Here is a 17165-nt window from a genome sequence, read left to right as displayed (position 1 = left end):
AGCCTCTCTAATAGTAATCGGTTTAAAAATTTCAGTTTATTTTTATTCAGAACTTCCTTTTTAAATTACATAATCTTTTATCAATAAAGATTTACTTGTTCATTACTATTTAAAGTTGAAAGTTAGAAATTATTGCAGATAATTTATATTTCTATTAGAGTAATAAAATTTTTGATAACAATAAAATTCCCTAGATGAGAAAAAATATTAACAGCTATCGTGAAATTTATATTATTTCGTAAAATTAACTGGATTTTTTCCTATCCATATTGGCAGCTGTGATTGTTGATACTCATATTAATTTTTTTAAGACCCGTTAATTGTCTTCAACAAAATTATAATTTCCCCACCCTAATCAAACTATAAGAAAATTCATCTGCAAAGAATATGCTATAGCAGAATAAGTGTTTTGATACCAGTCTTGTTTACCAATCCAGCACTCAAGAACCGGAAAATTAAAACGAACCACACAAAAAATTTTACATATACTTTTTAATCTTTATTAATATCAAGAGAATGATTTTAAAAAAAAAAGAACACAAGTACAATAAATCTTACTCTAGGCCCTCCGCAGCTGCCTTCATTTTGAATCAAGTGTCCTATCTTTAAGAAATGTTACATAGCAAGTAACTTTAGCTTTGTTTACCTAAATACGTAACTTTCAACAGATGTGCTTGCACAGTTTTTCTCAATGGACAAAAAGATTCATTCAAATATTCCAAATTTAAAATAATTTTAAGATAACAAAATCAAATTCGAACTGCAAAATAAAAGATGATAGACAGTAGAGGGCCTGAAGTGTCAATCACAATAGCTTTTAGGAACAATGACAAAAAAAAAGAACAACAATGGCATAAATTTTTACACATCAATATGTATACAACGACAATGATAACAGGAATATAAATTTTCACTTCTGCGTGGAATCTTTAGATGTGCGGCGGATATGCAACCTGGCAGCACTCGTATTGGTCTTGTGCATTTTAGTGATGAAATTCTTCACTTTTGGTGTAGAAGAATGATGAAACTTTATTCCTGAAGTTGACGGCTTTGACATGAGAGATGCAAATGAAGAGCGAACTGATGAAGCATTGGAAATTTTGCGCTGCAAGATAGAAATGGTTGCTAATTTAGGAGTGATAAATACCGACATTTTATACAAAGTTAGGTTTTGACACTTCAGGATACGTCGCCAAATCTTTCAACCAAAAAATAAGCACCTTTTAAGCATTAAAAAATATTTTTAAGCGCTATATATATTAAGAAAATGCAAAATTATTCTCAAACACTTTACATGATCATGATAAAATATCCCGTTTCTGATAAAGATTTCTTTTCTTGCCATTATAAAAAATTGAAGAGGTGTTTTTGGTTCGATATCAGACTGTGAAAAATGAAGCCTGAAATTGAGAATATCTTGCAGAGTTGCACATGAGAGTGCAAGTATTTCACAGAACCCAACTCAGAAGACACATATGTGGACTCCCAAGTATTTCAACAAAGATGTAACATGATTAGAGCTTTCATGCGCTATGGACCGCCAGGACACCGAAATAGATTGTTATTGAATTGTGAAAACGTTGAATAGAACAAAGCAAAAAGCATGCTTTTGCATAATCCGTGGCGAAAAACAACATGGCGAAGTAAAAAATATTTTAAAAAAGGAATATTTAGCACTTTTAAGGTCTCTTAAAAAAACGAAAATAAGCACTTTTTAAAAATGCTACATACTGTTAAGAGTACCCTATCAAAATTAAGCACTTTTAAGGTGTGTACAAATTCTGAAGCAGGAGGTACTTAGATATATTTATACTTTAGATTGCCATACTTTACCTTTTTGGCCAAATGATTACTTTCTTTTGAACATGATGGCGTGGCCGGTGGTCGAAAATATTTATGCTGCGAAGGTGTTGTGTTCAATTCAAGAGGGTATTGACTCTTCAGGTGAGGCAGGCACAAAGTGTTGCGCCTATTAATTTCCTTGAGTCTCTGATTAGGAGTATCACTTTGCATTTCAGATATACTGCTTTGGCTCAACATTTCTGCTTCATCCTCAGCCATACAAAATGCTAACAATAAAATACATGGGTGACAATTACATACATGTAGAAAGATTGTATAATTATGCACATAAAAAAAGTAAACACAGTAATCATTAAAATTTAATTCATTCATTTTATATTAATTTATTAATCTTTACTACAATTATATTTCAATCATAAAATAATCTTTCTTTAGTAGAGATCGTACGCATAGTGTCAAGGTGGGACATGTGACCCCTCAATAAATTTTTTTAAAAAAACTATTTTTAAGTTAATAAAAATTAATATAAATAATTCAATGAAAGATTTCTATACTTATCACTTTTTGGTGTAAGTGCTATCATATAAACCAATTAATGAACTTTAAAATTATTTTGATCATTACTTAACTAATTTGATGAAACGAGAAGTATTAATATAGTTCATAAATGTGGTTATTAGTTATTTAGTGTAATTCATCGCATGGTATAATTTGTTTTTATTACAATTATTATACATTAATTTTTAAAGACCTGGTTATTTTTTGTAATTATTGAAAGATTTTGGTTTTGTTTTAAAGCATTTAACAACTTTCAACTTGTCAGGAACTTTAAATTTTTATTCGGATATGTTTTAAGTATGCATGTTTAGGTAAAATGTGATAAAATACTTATTATTCTTTGTAATTTTTAACCAATCAATTTCATTTCATAAGAAATATCCCTTTTACATTACTGATTGATTTTAAATGCAGCGTACCAATTTTTGGCATGTTTCAAAAGAATGTGCTCAAAACAATTTTATTAGATTATCACCTAGCTTTTAAAAACCTACAATTGAACTTGAAAAACCGGATAACCGCACTAAATGTATAAGAATATTAAAAAATGACACATTATTGCACATAGTAAAAATGTTATTCTTTTAAATTTTAAGGGAATTTCATATCGAAGAATTAAATACAGTGTTAAATAATAAATAAAGTACGCTACGAAGAAGTAAATGTTAGTAGATATTGAGAAATATAGGAATGAGAAGTTTAAAAATTAAAGTTTTTTTTATAATTGTTTACAAATACACATAGAAACTGAGAAAAATCGAATTTTTATATAATCAGTCCTTAAAATAGAATTGCAGAGGGCACAAAAAAATAAGCAAACATATAAACAATAACAGATCACCCGGAATAACTTTTCATCCTATGATCGGAGCTTCACGTTCTAGAACTTTACCTAAATTGTTAGAGGGTTGACCACAAATATGCCAATTAATTAGTGCGGACATTATTTTAAGTTACCAAATCAGATACAAAAATGTACTTTCACTGAATAAACATACCATTTTTTCAACGGATTGGGATTTATTTTTGGCCCTTAAAATATAGAGGTAGAAGCAATTTGGGAAATATGGCCTCCATAGTTTTTTGTCAGGAGAGTGGTCCAAAGTATGAACCCCTTTACGTTAAATTTATTTTTTGTGTATTTTTCATCTGCATTATAATCATATTAAATATTAACTAGCTAGCAGAAAAATAACATTATTAAAGTTTTTGTTATATTAATTTAAAAAAACAAATTAGGTATGAGTTTTTTTAACCGAGTCTGTAACAAATTTCATACTTAAATTTCGTAATTAAAATTTCCTACCAGAAAAACCAGTGTTTACAAAAGAAAATATATTTACATCAAATTTTAAAACGAACAGGAAACTTATTTACCTCTTAACTGTGACTGGTTTCTGTTGTTGGTAACAAATCCACTAGTTGAAGGTACAGTAAATGAACAATTGCTGGAATAGAAATAAGTGATTACAGGAAAATTAAAAACAAAAAGCCTAAAATGTTTTGTTTTTAATTTTTTACATGTCTAGTATAATTATTTCTAAAAAAAATTAGTTATTTGAATGAAAATATTTTTATAACTTTGAGAACAATACAATCTATTTATCGAAGTACCGTGTTTTTCTAGTTTAGTTTTTAACGTGAAAAAAAATACTTTTTGTAACACAATATTATTCAAATTTAAGTAAAAGTGGTCAGAAATATATTTTGTTAGTTCTAATAGGTATTTAACTTTTATAACTTCATAGGTACAGTCAGACCTCGATATAAGGTCATCCCGCATATAAGGTCACTTTTCCAAAGTCCCGGCTCACTGAATAGGAATTCTTTGTCACAGATTATCAGATATATAGTCGAGTTTTAAAAATCGTTATCGCTTATAAGGTCATTTTTATCTGAGGCGAGGGGAGCTCTTTTCTAACAAAAGCCTATTTAACTTCCTTACAAGGCAATTACCCCTCTTCAGTTCTATGAAAATGTTCCAGCCAATGAACAAGCTACAATTTCTGAAATTGTTTCACAAGATATGGACAGTGATCCTGAGACTGTAGCTGTAACCCAAGTAGAAGCCTTCAATGCAATAAATGGCATACGAAATTTTTTTACAAATCATGAAGGAGCTGAGCAACATTTTGAGAAGTTACAAAATCTAAAAAACATTGTTCGAAAAATGAAACCAAAAGCGAGACAGACCTGCATAATTGATTATTTTAAATAAGGTAAGATGAATGTATGTACATACACTTTGAGGAAATTTGTAAACAGCTTTATTTTAAATTTTAAAAAATATTTTAAATCTTTCTTTAATTCTTTACTAATTCTGCTAAAATTTATTGACTTAAATATTTAATTTATGGCCGATCGTTTTTAATATTAACTAATGTGAGCAAATTTTAAGTTAGGTCATAGTGTATAAAAAAATTTTTTTAAATAAAACAAACCACCACTAATTTCACGTTCTGATAGTTTTTAAAAATTATTCAATAAAAGCAATTATAGAGCAAGTTAATATCAAAAGTTTCGATGTTTTCTTAACCTTGTTATGCTAGTTACAATAAAAAACATAAAATAGGAATGAGGCACTTTTCTGAATTTTATTTTTTTCAGTTAATTGTTCTGTAATTAACAGAAATAAATTTTGATTGTATGAAAGTAGGATGAGTGATTTTGCTAGACTTAGGAAGTTACAAGCCCATAAGATGCATTGCCTATATAAATCTTCTGGTACACCATTTTTATGTTTGAAACTGAGAATTCTGCATGTTGTAACTTTTTTGATCCACCAATGATTTTCAGTGTGTTTAATAGCTATAGTTCTTAAAGCGGAATCACTGAGTAATGACTATAATACTTTCAAAAATAAAATAAGATGCTTATGACCACATTTTACAAATATTTATAAATCATTTAAAATATTACGAGGTGCATAAAGAAAGTTAAGTTTCCCTAATTTATATTTTTAAAAAAACTCGCACTTTCAGGAATATATTTATTGGCAACAAGTACAACAACGTTTCAGCTATTTTTCAACATAGCCACCACCAGAATTGAGACACTTGTCATATCGTGGAATCAACTTTTGTATCCCTCTGTCGCAGAACTCTGCCATCTGTGAATGGAACCAACGTGTAACACACGTCTTCAGTTCTTCGTCGTTGCCAAAACACTCACCGCAGGACAGGAATTTCTTGAGGTGCAAGAAGACGTGAAAATCACTAGGAGCAATATCAGGCTGTAGGGTGGATGATCAAACAACTCCCAGCCAAATTCCATAAAAACAGCTGCTGTGCGTCATGTCGTATGCGGACAGGCATTATCATAGAGGAGCGCAGTAAACAAAACCTGCAGTTAACATTCCACGACTCTTGTTTTGAATGGCAAGTCACAATTTCCGCAGTGTTTTGCAGGAACGGTCACAGTAACGGTAGGCGTCTGTCACATGCTGGTTCCAGTCACAGACGGCAGAGTTCTATGACAGAGGGATACAAAAGTAGATCCCACGATACAAGTGTCTCAATTCTGGTGGTGGCTATGTTGAAAAATAGCTTAAACATTGGTGTACTCATTGCCAATAAATATGATTCTGAAAGTGTGAGGTTTTTTTTTTTTATAAATTAGTAAAACTTACTTTCTGGATGCGCCTCGTATCAGTTTTTATAACTGCGACTAATAGCTTAATTTTGAAGTTATAAACTTTAACTTCAGTCTTTTGCAGATATGAAAATTGATCAAAAAAATGCATCTGATGATAAGAAAGAAACCAAAAGGACATAGTCAATATTTGAAGAATTATAAGCCATCCCTCAAAAAATGCTACCTTTTTATTTTTTGAGGAAAAGGTTTTCTTAACCACCTGTTTCAAGGAAAAGTTCTCTTCTGACTTATTTAGTTATTGATATATATTTAACTTTCAGAATACTTTAAATTTTCATTTCATTAGTAATATTTTTGTTACATTGTCTTGTTATATAATTAAAATTCGCATTATATTAGTCCCCAGAGATCTTCAACACTTTTATGAGTGTGGGGGGCGGGGAGTTTGAGTTTTTCGGTGGCTTTAAATTTAACCATTAGTTTTTTAAATAAATAGCTTTTATCTAAAAATGCACCTTTAAATGTTTATTTTCTCATAATTTTTAGTTTAAAATATAAAAAAAATATTTCAAGCTGTTTATCAATTAATACTTTCGATAGTTTGATTTTTTTTTTTCTGAAGAAATTTCATACACAGAAATTGTTTTTTAGCTTAACTTCTATTATTTTTCTAAAGCTTCAAATTTTGATAATATATTTTGAAAATTACTTTGTGAAATATAGACATATAGTGGTATAAAATGGAATTTAAAAATTGAGAATTAAATTTAGTTATAACATATTACACATTTTGATAAATTTTAACGGTAGTAAGTGAGTGCCCTTTCAAAAAATTGAACGAGTCCTTTTCTGTAAGGAAGCATCCTGCCCTTTTTAATTCGTAGGGAGAACTCTGAATAAACTATATTAAGTATTTAAAATATAGTAAGCATGTCGCAAAACACAAGGCATTTTTTACCTTGTATTGGCAAGGAAGAGCTGCTCTTATTTGTAACTAAGGATGAAATTTGAGAAAATTATGGCACATTTAATTATTCCTTCCTCGTAGCTGAAGCAAAGCACAATATCAGTCCATGATTGGCTTTTAGTATAAAATCATTTTTCATGGGTGCTATTAATCAGAACAAGCAAGTAAAAAGACAGAACTCAGTGGAAATTATTACATCTTACGAGACATCCCCCCCCCCTTATTTTTTACATACAAAATGTCAAAGTTTAAAATAAAACTTATGTAGATAAAAATTAAGTATACAGCATATTGCTTCTAAACATAAGATCATGGCAATTGTATCTAAATGGGAAGTCCAATAAAGTAAGCATAGATCATAGATGGCTTTATATATTCTAGATAAAATGTTGAAGGTGTAAAAAATTTTTTTTTAATAATCAGCTTCAAAATGTACTTACTTTGTAACAGTTGAGACATTACTTAGCATCTCTTGAGAACCTAAAAGAAAAAGAACGCTTAACATAAATTCAGACAGAGCTACAAATTAGTATAAAAATAGAATATAAATTAAGGATCTTTTTTTTAAATCTACATTTCTTAATACTTTAAGACAAAAATATGTGCACTATGACATAAAAGAGGGTACAGGCAGCTCCTTAACTCACTATTCATTAAAAAATACATAAAGAAATTTTTTAAACACTTAGATTAACAATATTGAATAATTTTAGAATCCAAGGTGATTTAAAGGAGAAAAAACTTACCACTAACATAAATCTAGACTATTAGACAGGGTTCAAATTTAACAGTGGCACAGGAGCACTAAAATTTGATTTGGATCAAAATAAAACAGATACGCCACATAAGGTTTTTGGAAAAAGAAGAAGAAGAAAAAACTGAACTTAGCACACAATTTCAACCATAGAAACTTCTTAATTACAGTTCAAAAGAGTTGTTATATGAAATCTAAAATAAATTTAAAAAGTACTTTATGCTTCTGTCAGTTGTTTCAACATATCATTACTTTTTTATTTCTCAATTGGAATCATTTTAAATAAAGAATCTGCAATATTCTGTTAATAAATTGTAATTTGATTAATATTTTTTAAACAGAACATAATGTTTGTTATGTTTCACCATTTCCAAATGCAACTAAACATATTTCGTTAAAAATTAATTTGTGAATTATCCCATAGTCATTCCCCATTTTCAAAATTTCGCAATCCCTGTATCATTAATCAAATACGAACAATTTTAAATAAGCTGTACAGAGATCCATTTTTAAATAACTTATCTTTAACACACAAGATTTTATTTCATTTTCTAAAAATAGCAACAACAAAAATAAATGACCCCCAATTTTCCTTTATAAAATTTTTTTACACACTGCAGAACACAAAGGTACAACATTTTGCTTCCTAGTTGTATTATCTTTTGACAATGTTCAAATTACTTCACTTAGTTAAACTCCAGTGATTTCTTTCAGGAAAACATCAGTGACAGTAAGAAATAATCAACGAAATGAATCCCTTATGAAGTATTTTTCTTAATAATATCGTTTAAAAGTCTTAAGAATTCTGAAATAACAAATTGATTAGAATGGATAAGATACTTCTTGAGCACAATTCCTGAATAGTATCCCAGTTCAACTTATAATCTATATATATTATTTTTCATATATTCATTCTATATATTATATTCTATATATATTATTATTCCAAGTTTTATATATATTATTTTTGCATTGTCAGAATTCTTAATTAAATCTTATGAGGAAAATCAAGCAAAAAAAAAAAAACATAATTCCACAGATTTCCGGAACAATGGCAAATCAGATATCTGTGGCCATCATGGACAGTGGCGGTCTTCATTAAATTTTTCAATTTCTACCTTATGTTATAGTAATAAAGTACTCTTTGCATTAAAAGAACTTTAAACTTGTATCTTTTTCTTTACTTTTTAGTAGATTTAGCATGCTTTTAGTTTTATGAAATAAAACTGATGAATGGAACGTAAAAAGGCTGCTTCCTTAACATTGCAGTGTGCAACAATAAATAACGACTTTTATTTTACACATTGTATAAACAATTTTATAAAAAGGAATGAAAAATATGGTATAAAAACCCAAAGTAATTAAGAAATGCAGCAATTTATAGAGAAAAAAAGCACAAGTGTCAATCAGGTTGATTTATTAACTAATTAATTAAACCCAATTTAATCTAATACAAAGCATTTTTAATGTTGTTCTTAAATACTGCTTTGCAGAAAGTTGATAAAGTATCACTGCAATATTCACAAATTATAAAAGAAGGATGCAAAGTGAACTGATGTATCCCTTTCTAAATTATTTGCAAATATCTAGAATTGCACAGTGTTCTCATGTTTCCAGGGACTGATCAACTCAAAAAATGATCTTGAAAGCTTCAATGTACAAAATTACATTTAAATTATATTTTTACAGGGTAACAGTGGAGTCTCAGAAAATACTTAACTATACAACAATAAATGAGGACATACACAGTTGCCAAAGAAAATTTTAAAAAAATAATAATTCAAGAACGAAATTTTGAACAAAAACTGTGCTGGGTATATTTTGATAAGAACTATCATGGATCTCATCATAACACAGAGCAATATTTAATTAAACATTCGACTTTTGAACACATTACTAGTTAAAAAATATTTTGCAAATGATAATTAAACTTTATAATTAAAAAATTAGGCAAGATAATGGGAAATTACATGTGCACATATAAAAGGACCCCCCTCCACTCATTTTTTTAGATAAAATTATTTTTATCAATTCCAATAAATTTTTTAAATTTTGAGTGACCCAGAGAAAAACATCGAATAATGTTTTAACATGTGAAAAAAAAATGCATAATCTATATACAAATTGACACAGAATTAAGAGAAAATACAGGATCAGAGTTGCATCAAGAAATTAATTCGGGAATTTTTTTTTTTTTGTTAACTTCTTGTTACATTTGAATTCGTTTTGTATCTCAGCACAGATGAACTGAATGAAATTGGGCTTTTTACGCTGTTTTTATTTTATTTTTCTGGAGAACTTACTTTTTTTTGCATACAAAACCACATACTACATATAAATAAACATAAAAATCTTCAATTTATCTTTTTATGTTATTCCTTTCCTGTAAATCCTTTTTTTAATTTATTATTCAAAACGAAAAGCTTTCTCACACTTTTAAATTCACATCCTGTCCTCTAATCTATTTCTGGGACTTTGGCTCTTTGTGGGAATCGCACATTCTATTTATTAAACCAATTACAATTGCTAAGATTTCCCTTATTCCCTAAAACAAGACATTTTACAAATTTTCTTTGCGAGATTTTTCCTAACTTTTATGGAGCAGCACGACAAGTTTGTGTCACACTATCTTTTTTCAATCATCACATATTGATTAAATAAAATTAATTTGCTCTTTTTAAAACCCTGTGCCTGTTTTTTCTGCTCACGTGACTGCCACTATTATATAGACATATATACATAACGTTGTGGAAGGATTAAAACAGGTCTTAGGGATGGTCACAAAAAGTTTTGCTCCTCTACATAAGTTTGGGAAAATCTTGAAAAGTAATTGAGTAAAATTCTTCGTTCTAGGGAATAAGAGAAATCTTAGTAATTAATAATTGGTCTATTAAATATGTTGCACGATTCCCACAAAAACCAAAGGGGAAAATGTCTTGCTTTTAATTAATGCATGCTTGAGCCAAAAATAGATTTAAGGACAGGATGTGAATTGAAAAGTGTGAGAAAGTGTTTCGATTCGAATAATAAATTATTAAAAGGAATTACAGAAAAGGAATAACATAAAAATATTAATTTAAGTTTTTTATGTTACACATATACAGTGGTGGCCAAAAGTGTGGACACTTTTTGAAAGTTTCATATTTTCCAACTTTGTGTGCTTGTAGAATATATTAATTTTCACTTAAATACAAATGTTTATATATCAAATTGAAGGTAATTTAATAACAAAAACAGAATTAAAATATCTGTATTACAAAAAAAGTTATGCCTATTTTAGTAGAACAAACAAACATAAATCGTTTTGAATAAAGACGTGTTTTGTAATAAAAGCGTACTAGCCAATCACAAACACTGTTCTTAGGACCAATCAAATGTCTGTAACTATAGTTTAGGTTATTTGGATGGCAAAAGAGTTATTGTTGTGGAAATATTTTGCGGAATGATGCATACTAGTACAATTAGAGTATTGCTTTTTTTTAATTTTAAAGTCCTTTCTTTTAATTAAACTAATTTTAAACAATGTCATCAACAAGAAGAACTAATTGGACACCTACAAAAAGACGAATTGTCATATTGAGAGAAAATGGCCTCTCTGAAATTGCAAGACAAGTTAGTAGTTCAGTGACTTGTTCTGGTGTACGAAAGTTCTGTTTACGTTATGAAAAAACGAAATCAGTGGAAAATGAAGCCAAATCAGGTCGAAAAAAATGCATAAGTGCTACCGCCGATAGAAAAATTAAGCGGCTTTGCCTTCAAGATAGAAAAACTTCATCAGATGCCATTAGAACGAGTTAACGAAAAACGAGTTAAGTGGGCAAAAGAACACATTAAATGGTCAGAAAATCAATGGAAGCAAGTAATCTGAAGCGATGAGAGTAAAATATCGCTCTTTGGTAGTGATGATAGAAAATACGTGAGACGTAGAGTAGGTGAAGCACTTCATCCTGATTGCATTGAAGCAACTACAAAAAACCCAACAAATGTTATGATTGTGGGCCGAATTCAAGTGATTCTTGGCATCCTGAATGCCAAAAAAATACATCGAAACTATCCTGAAACCAAAATTGATACCTTCCATCCGGGATCTCTTCCCCAACAACGCACCATTTATTTTTCAGCNTATATATATAACGTTGTTGCCAAGTGGAAGGATTAAAACAGGTCTTAGGCAGGAAAGGAGGGTACAAAATGTATTAATTATTAGACAGAGAACAGCTATAAAAGTGGTCACAAAAAGTTGTGCTTCTCTATATAAATCCAAATCCGTAAAATGCTTTGCAAAGTAAATCCATAAAATGCTTCGTTTTAGGGAATAAGAGAAATCTTAGTAATTATAATTGGTTTATTAAATATGTCGCACGATTCCCACAAAAACCAAAGGGGAAAATCTCTTGCTTTTAATTAATGCATGCTTGAGCCAAAAATAGATTTAAGGACAGGATGTGAATTGAAAATTGTGAGAAAGTGTTTCAATTAGAATAATAATTTAATAATAGGATTTACAGAAAAGGAATCACATAAAAATATTAATTTAAGTTTTTTATGGTTCATATATATACATCAATTTTTTAAAAGAAACAAACTCTTACCGGTATCAGCACTATCTATATCTTTATACAGAGATTCTCTAAACTTTTCACATAATGTCTTCAGTTTTGGACTGTATACACCAGCACTTACTATTCTTGGATCACTTAGACTTTCTTCAAGCTCATTATTCTGTAAAAATTAAAATATTGAAGATTTAACAGCTGTGCAAACAATCTAAAATATTTAAAAAGTGATGAAAATTTTTCATTCATTCCAATCTCTCATTTACTTTAGTTATTTCTAGTTGCAAAGTTTTCTCAACATTTTATAATTTAAAAAAAAAAAATTTAGGTTATATCAGCTATAATGAGATAATATTAAAAAAATGGACATATAGTTCTCGTAGAATTTTCTACTACAATTTTATCTTTCATTTGAAATTCATCCTTATTTTGGAATCCCTTTCTTGCCTTCAACTTTATCTTGAAGAAACATTTATTCAAAAATATTCTTTTTAAATTTATTGATTTACAACCTTTTTTATTTATATTTTTAGAAATATTAAGAAATGATAATAGAAAATGACAAAGAAATTAGTATTTTTCTTCAAAATAAGGCATTCAGAATCAAGAATAAAAAACAATAAGACTTTATTTATTTTTTTATTTATGCAGATTCCTATGCAGTTAAGAAATTTCATTTATTATTGGTGTAACTACATTCTCAAGAACATATGCATGCATCCAAGCAACGCTAGAAATTTTTTTAATGAATTTCTGAAGTTCTTTATAATTTAATGTTAGAGTATAGTAAAACTTGATTTTAAAATTATAAAAAGAACTATTAAAATAACATAATCAATTTTTATTAATACCACTAAATTAACAAATCACATACTAAACATATATGCTACTAAAAACACACATTGAAAACTGATTTTTTTTTTTTAAAGCAAATAATGTTAAGTTTGAATACTCAAACCAACGCTTAAAAAATATTATACAATAGGGAACCGATTATCCAGAACGATCGGGACCATCGCTATTCCGGATAACTGATTTTGCCGGTTTTCTGAATCGCTACAAAAAGCTGTTTTTTTTATTGTTAAACCAAACTAAAAATATTAATATTTGGAAATAATCTTGAAAAAACGTAGTTATACACAAATGATTATTTCCAAAATGATGGTAAGGTAAACATCTTTCAAAAAAGAAAGAAAAATCCTAAAATCTTATGAGGGAAAAAACATTCTTTTTAAAAAATGGCGGAAAAATTNTTCAGACCAATAATAAAAAACTATTAAGTATTTTTAATCAATTGTAGCACAAGCACTAGAAAACATTATACATAATACACATACAACTTTTTATTGAAATATATCAACAACTTTTTTAATAATGAATTTTGAAAGTTACTATTTTTGCGGGAAATTACATTCTGAGAAAAAGGCATTTAAAGTATAAATTATATCATTTCTATTTTAAAAATGCTTCAATACTTCTAAAATTCTCCCGATTTGTATGTGATACCTTCCTTTTTCTCAATTTTACAAATTTTTTGTTTTTTTGCAACCCTATTTTTTTTCTGACAATTTTTGCATTAGTTAATGAATGGCGTTGAGACTCATACACAGGCTCAAAATCAAGTTCTGTAAAACCTTTTAAAGTTTTATTGCCACGGCTGACTCCAACTATGTCGAGTATGCTTTTCAGTCCCAGAAAACCTTTATTAAACTGAATAACAGCCAAATACACACCAAATTGTAATGTTTGCAATTCAACGAACACCTCCTTAGAGACAAATTTCCAAATAATGCAATTAAAGCTACTAATATAAATGATAAATTGAGAGGTTCATTTCTAGCAACATTAAAATAATAATTATTTAAGTCAAAGAAAGATAATTATCCCAAAATAAAGATAAATATAACTGTTTTTGTCCCACTTCCGGTTTCGGAATGCTATTTCCGGTTTCATTTTTTAGTCATCGACTAATATTCTTTTAATCATAACTTTTGTTCTAATTGACGCACAGTTAAAATTTAAACTGTTTTGAAAACTAGAATAAACGGAGATTCGTAATATAAAATAAAAAAAATTTGTCATTTTTGGCTAAAAATCACTTTTTCAACGTGTACGGATACCTTAAGCAAATAATGTTAAGTCTGAATACTCAAACCAACTCTTAAAAAATATTATACATTGATTTCAAAATTCTTTAAAACAATAATAAATAATTTTTTTTTAAAAATACAAACGTAACCATATGAAATTTAATTTGTTTCATTTGAAATTATATGAAATTTAATTTATGTTACTATTTGAAATTTAAAGTTAATAGAATGAACTAGTAATTAACATTATAATACAAATAAATTTTTAATGATTATGTTGGACAAGCAAAGACTAAATCCAACACAATGACTTTGAGTGAAGGAAATGATTACATTTACAATCATTTTAGACTTATTTCTTTACAATGAATCATCTGGAGTCTAATTTACTTTTACCCATTGACAGGCATGAAAGTGGACAAAAATAAAAAAAAGTAAACACAGTCACGGGGAGGAGCACACTTCGATATTATACTGCTATATCGATGAGATATATAAATGCAACTTTTATCTCTGCTGGGAGATTTTAATTTAATATTTAAAGTGAGAAAAGCATTTAGACAGTGTAATTTAAATTTTTCTTACATATAATTGTAAAATTTTGACCACTACTATATGAAAGAAGATTAAGCAATTATAGGATGTCGCGACTACTGAATTACTTATTAATGAAGAATATAGGAATGAAGGATATATATCTTTATCGTAACTAATTCAAGAAAAAACTTCTTTCAAGAATCGCTATATTGGATTTTAAAATCGTTTGAATATGAATCGCAATATTGGATTTTAAAATGGTGTGAGCATACTCACACGATTTTTAAGCACACAGCTTGGGTTTCTCTAATTGGACTCCCCAAAAAAGTAAGTGTTTGGAACATGGTCGGAAATTTTAAAAATTAGCAGAAAAAACGGATTCTCGCTTCTTTGCAGAAGTCTCATACCTGCATTGAACTTGAACATAAACATTGAGTTTACTTTTACTAGATTAATACAGGAGCTATTAAAAACATCACAATGCATACAAGTGAATACAATTTCTTTCACTTAATAAAAAACTGCAATTAACATGTTATTCCAGAAAATCACAGATAAAATTACTATAAAAACATGCATATTTTAATAAAATAGATTTATGATCATTTAAACACAAACCTTGTCATTTAATTTACGAAGCTCTCGTTTTAAATCTTCATTAATAACTTTTCGACTTTCTAAATCACTACTTAAAGTATCTCTTAATTTTTCATTATCTCTTAAAGCTATCCTTAAAGACATAATTTCCTCATTCAGTTTTGGACACTTTGGACAAGGGGGTGGTGGCATTGTTTTTATGACATTTTGAATGATTGGTGGAGACTGTTCCTGATGCATTTTCTCTTTTATTGTACTTAATCTGCAAGGAAAGTATAATAAGTAACAATATATTCAATATACATACAACAACAATATAGATATAGCAATCCAGCAGAAAAATACAGAATTGAATATTTTATGAACAAAAACTTTAGTTGATAGAACATAATATTTGGCAATTTGCTATTCGCACAAAAGATGAATAAATAAAAATAAAACTGATGCATCAAAAGGCATTGAATTTCATTTTGAAATTGTTAAAGCTTTTAAGAAAACCTGTAAAAATTGTTTAATATTTGCAAATTGTTTAAAAAAGCAATTTCAAATTAAATACAATGTACCTCTTTCTCTCTCACTTTTACTGAAAACAACTGCCTTTTTAGAAAGGCAGATGAGTAAAAAATTTCCTTTACAACACACACATATATACAGTGTTTATTACTGCAGCGCAACAACGTGAGAAACTCATCCTTCTCACATTATAAATTTGTTAACGTGAGAAATTAATGCACTCTCTAAACCATAGATTCCCAACCTTTTTAACGTTGGAGGCCCCCTAAGAAGCAGAAAAAATTTAAATGCCCCCTTAGTGAAAGTCAAGTTATTTAGAGTATGGGGTAGGAGAGGGGGGGAGTTAATTATAAGACGCAACATTTTAAGCAATTTTTTTACTCATTAAATTTGATTGATTTTCTTTTTCTTTTTTTAAATTTATGTGCACGTTAACTCGATACTTCTCGACCAGCAAGCAATGGCAGTCTATTTGTTACAATCAAAATAAATATGGTAATGAACAATACAACAAAGAAACCTATGGTTAAAAAAAGTAATTTATTCTTTATTAGATAATTAAAAAGACACCCCAAATATTTTTGTCTACTCTGAAAAGTAGTATCAACGAAACAATCAAGTAACTACAGGGTGCGTAGCCAAATTTTTCAACTAAAAATAAGCACTTTTCAAACACTCAAAAAATATTTTTCAGCACTTTAAAAGAAATATCATAATTAGGCAGGGTGGGCAAGTTTTCGACAATTGACAGTTTTATCCGTCTTGTCAAAAAAACAAAAAAAAAGCCTTTTGGCCCAGCTCTTGACAATTGTCTAAATTTATAAAATTTTGAATATTGTAAAAAATGGCGTTTTCATACGCTACAGACCGACGGTACGCGAAATAGATTAGGGTTGAATTAATTGTGAAAATTTTGAATAGAACTATGTGAAGTGTCTTTCTGCATAACTCGTGGCAAAAATCAACATGGTAAAGGAAAAATCTTATTTTGAAAAAAGGGAAAATTAAGCACTTTTAAAAACACCCAATGAAAAAAGCACCTTTAAGGGTTTTAAATATCAAAAATAAGCACCTTTAAGCATTTTTTAAAAACGCTACGCACCTTGATCTATGTCAGTGGGATGATTGTGCCAGATTGTTCAGAGCATGTTTCTTAACGTTCGGTTCAATATTTTTAGTGAGGTGAGGATGCAAGT

The 17165-nt window shown here is 28.6% G+C and overlaps 1 protein-coding gene across 1 annotated transcript; it reads right to left on the bottom strand.

Moving 5' to 3' along the window:
* Positions 1–477: 477 nt before the first annotated feature.
* On the bottom strand, positions 478–15737 carry LOC122268317 (uncharacterized). The gene is made up of 6 exons (XM_043052225.2): positions 15478–15737; positions 12269–12398; positions 7363–7402; positions 3739–3809; positions 1834–2069; positions 478–1105 (listed from the first exon to the last, which is right to left on the bottom strand). The coding sequence occupies exons 1-6, from the start codon at positions 15694–15696 to the stop codon at positions 911–913; spliced, it is 891 nt and encodes a 296-aa protein (XP_042908159.1). The 5' UTR covers positions 15697–15737; the 3' UTR covers positions 478–910.
* Between the last annotated feature and the right edge of the window lie 1428 nt (positions 15738–17165).

This window comes from Parasteatoda tepidariorum, chromosome 4, assembly GCF_043381705.1.
Source record: "Parasteatoda tepidariorum isolate YZ-2023 chromosome 4, CAS_Ptep_4.0, whole genome shotgun sequence".
Lineage (NCBI taxonomy): Eukaryota > Metazoa > Arthropoda > Arachnida > Araneae > Theridiidae > Parasteatoda > Parasteatoda tepidariorum.
The sequence above is the reverse complement of the archived record's forward strand: the minus strand, read 5'-3'. Positions and strand labels throughout refer to the sequence as shown.

Bases quoted from the DNA above. Each gene is read 5' to 3' on its own strand.
- LOC122268317 (XM_043052225.2), bottom strand. From the start codon at position 15,696: ATGCATCAGGAACAGTCTCCACCAATCATTCAAAATGTCATAAAAACA. The intron at 3,810-7,362 runs GTAAGTACATTT...TTTCTATTCCAG, and splicing joins AATGTCTCAACTGTTACAAA to CAATTGTTCATTTACTGTAC. The intron at 2,070-3,738 runs GTAAATAAGTTT...TTTTATTGTTAG, and splicing joins AAACCAGTCACAGTTAAGAG to CATTTTGTATGGCTGAGGAT.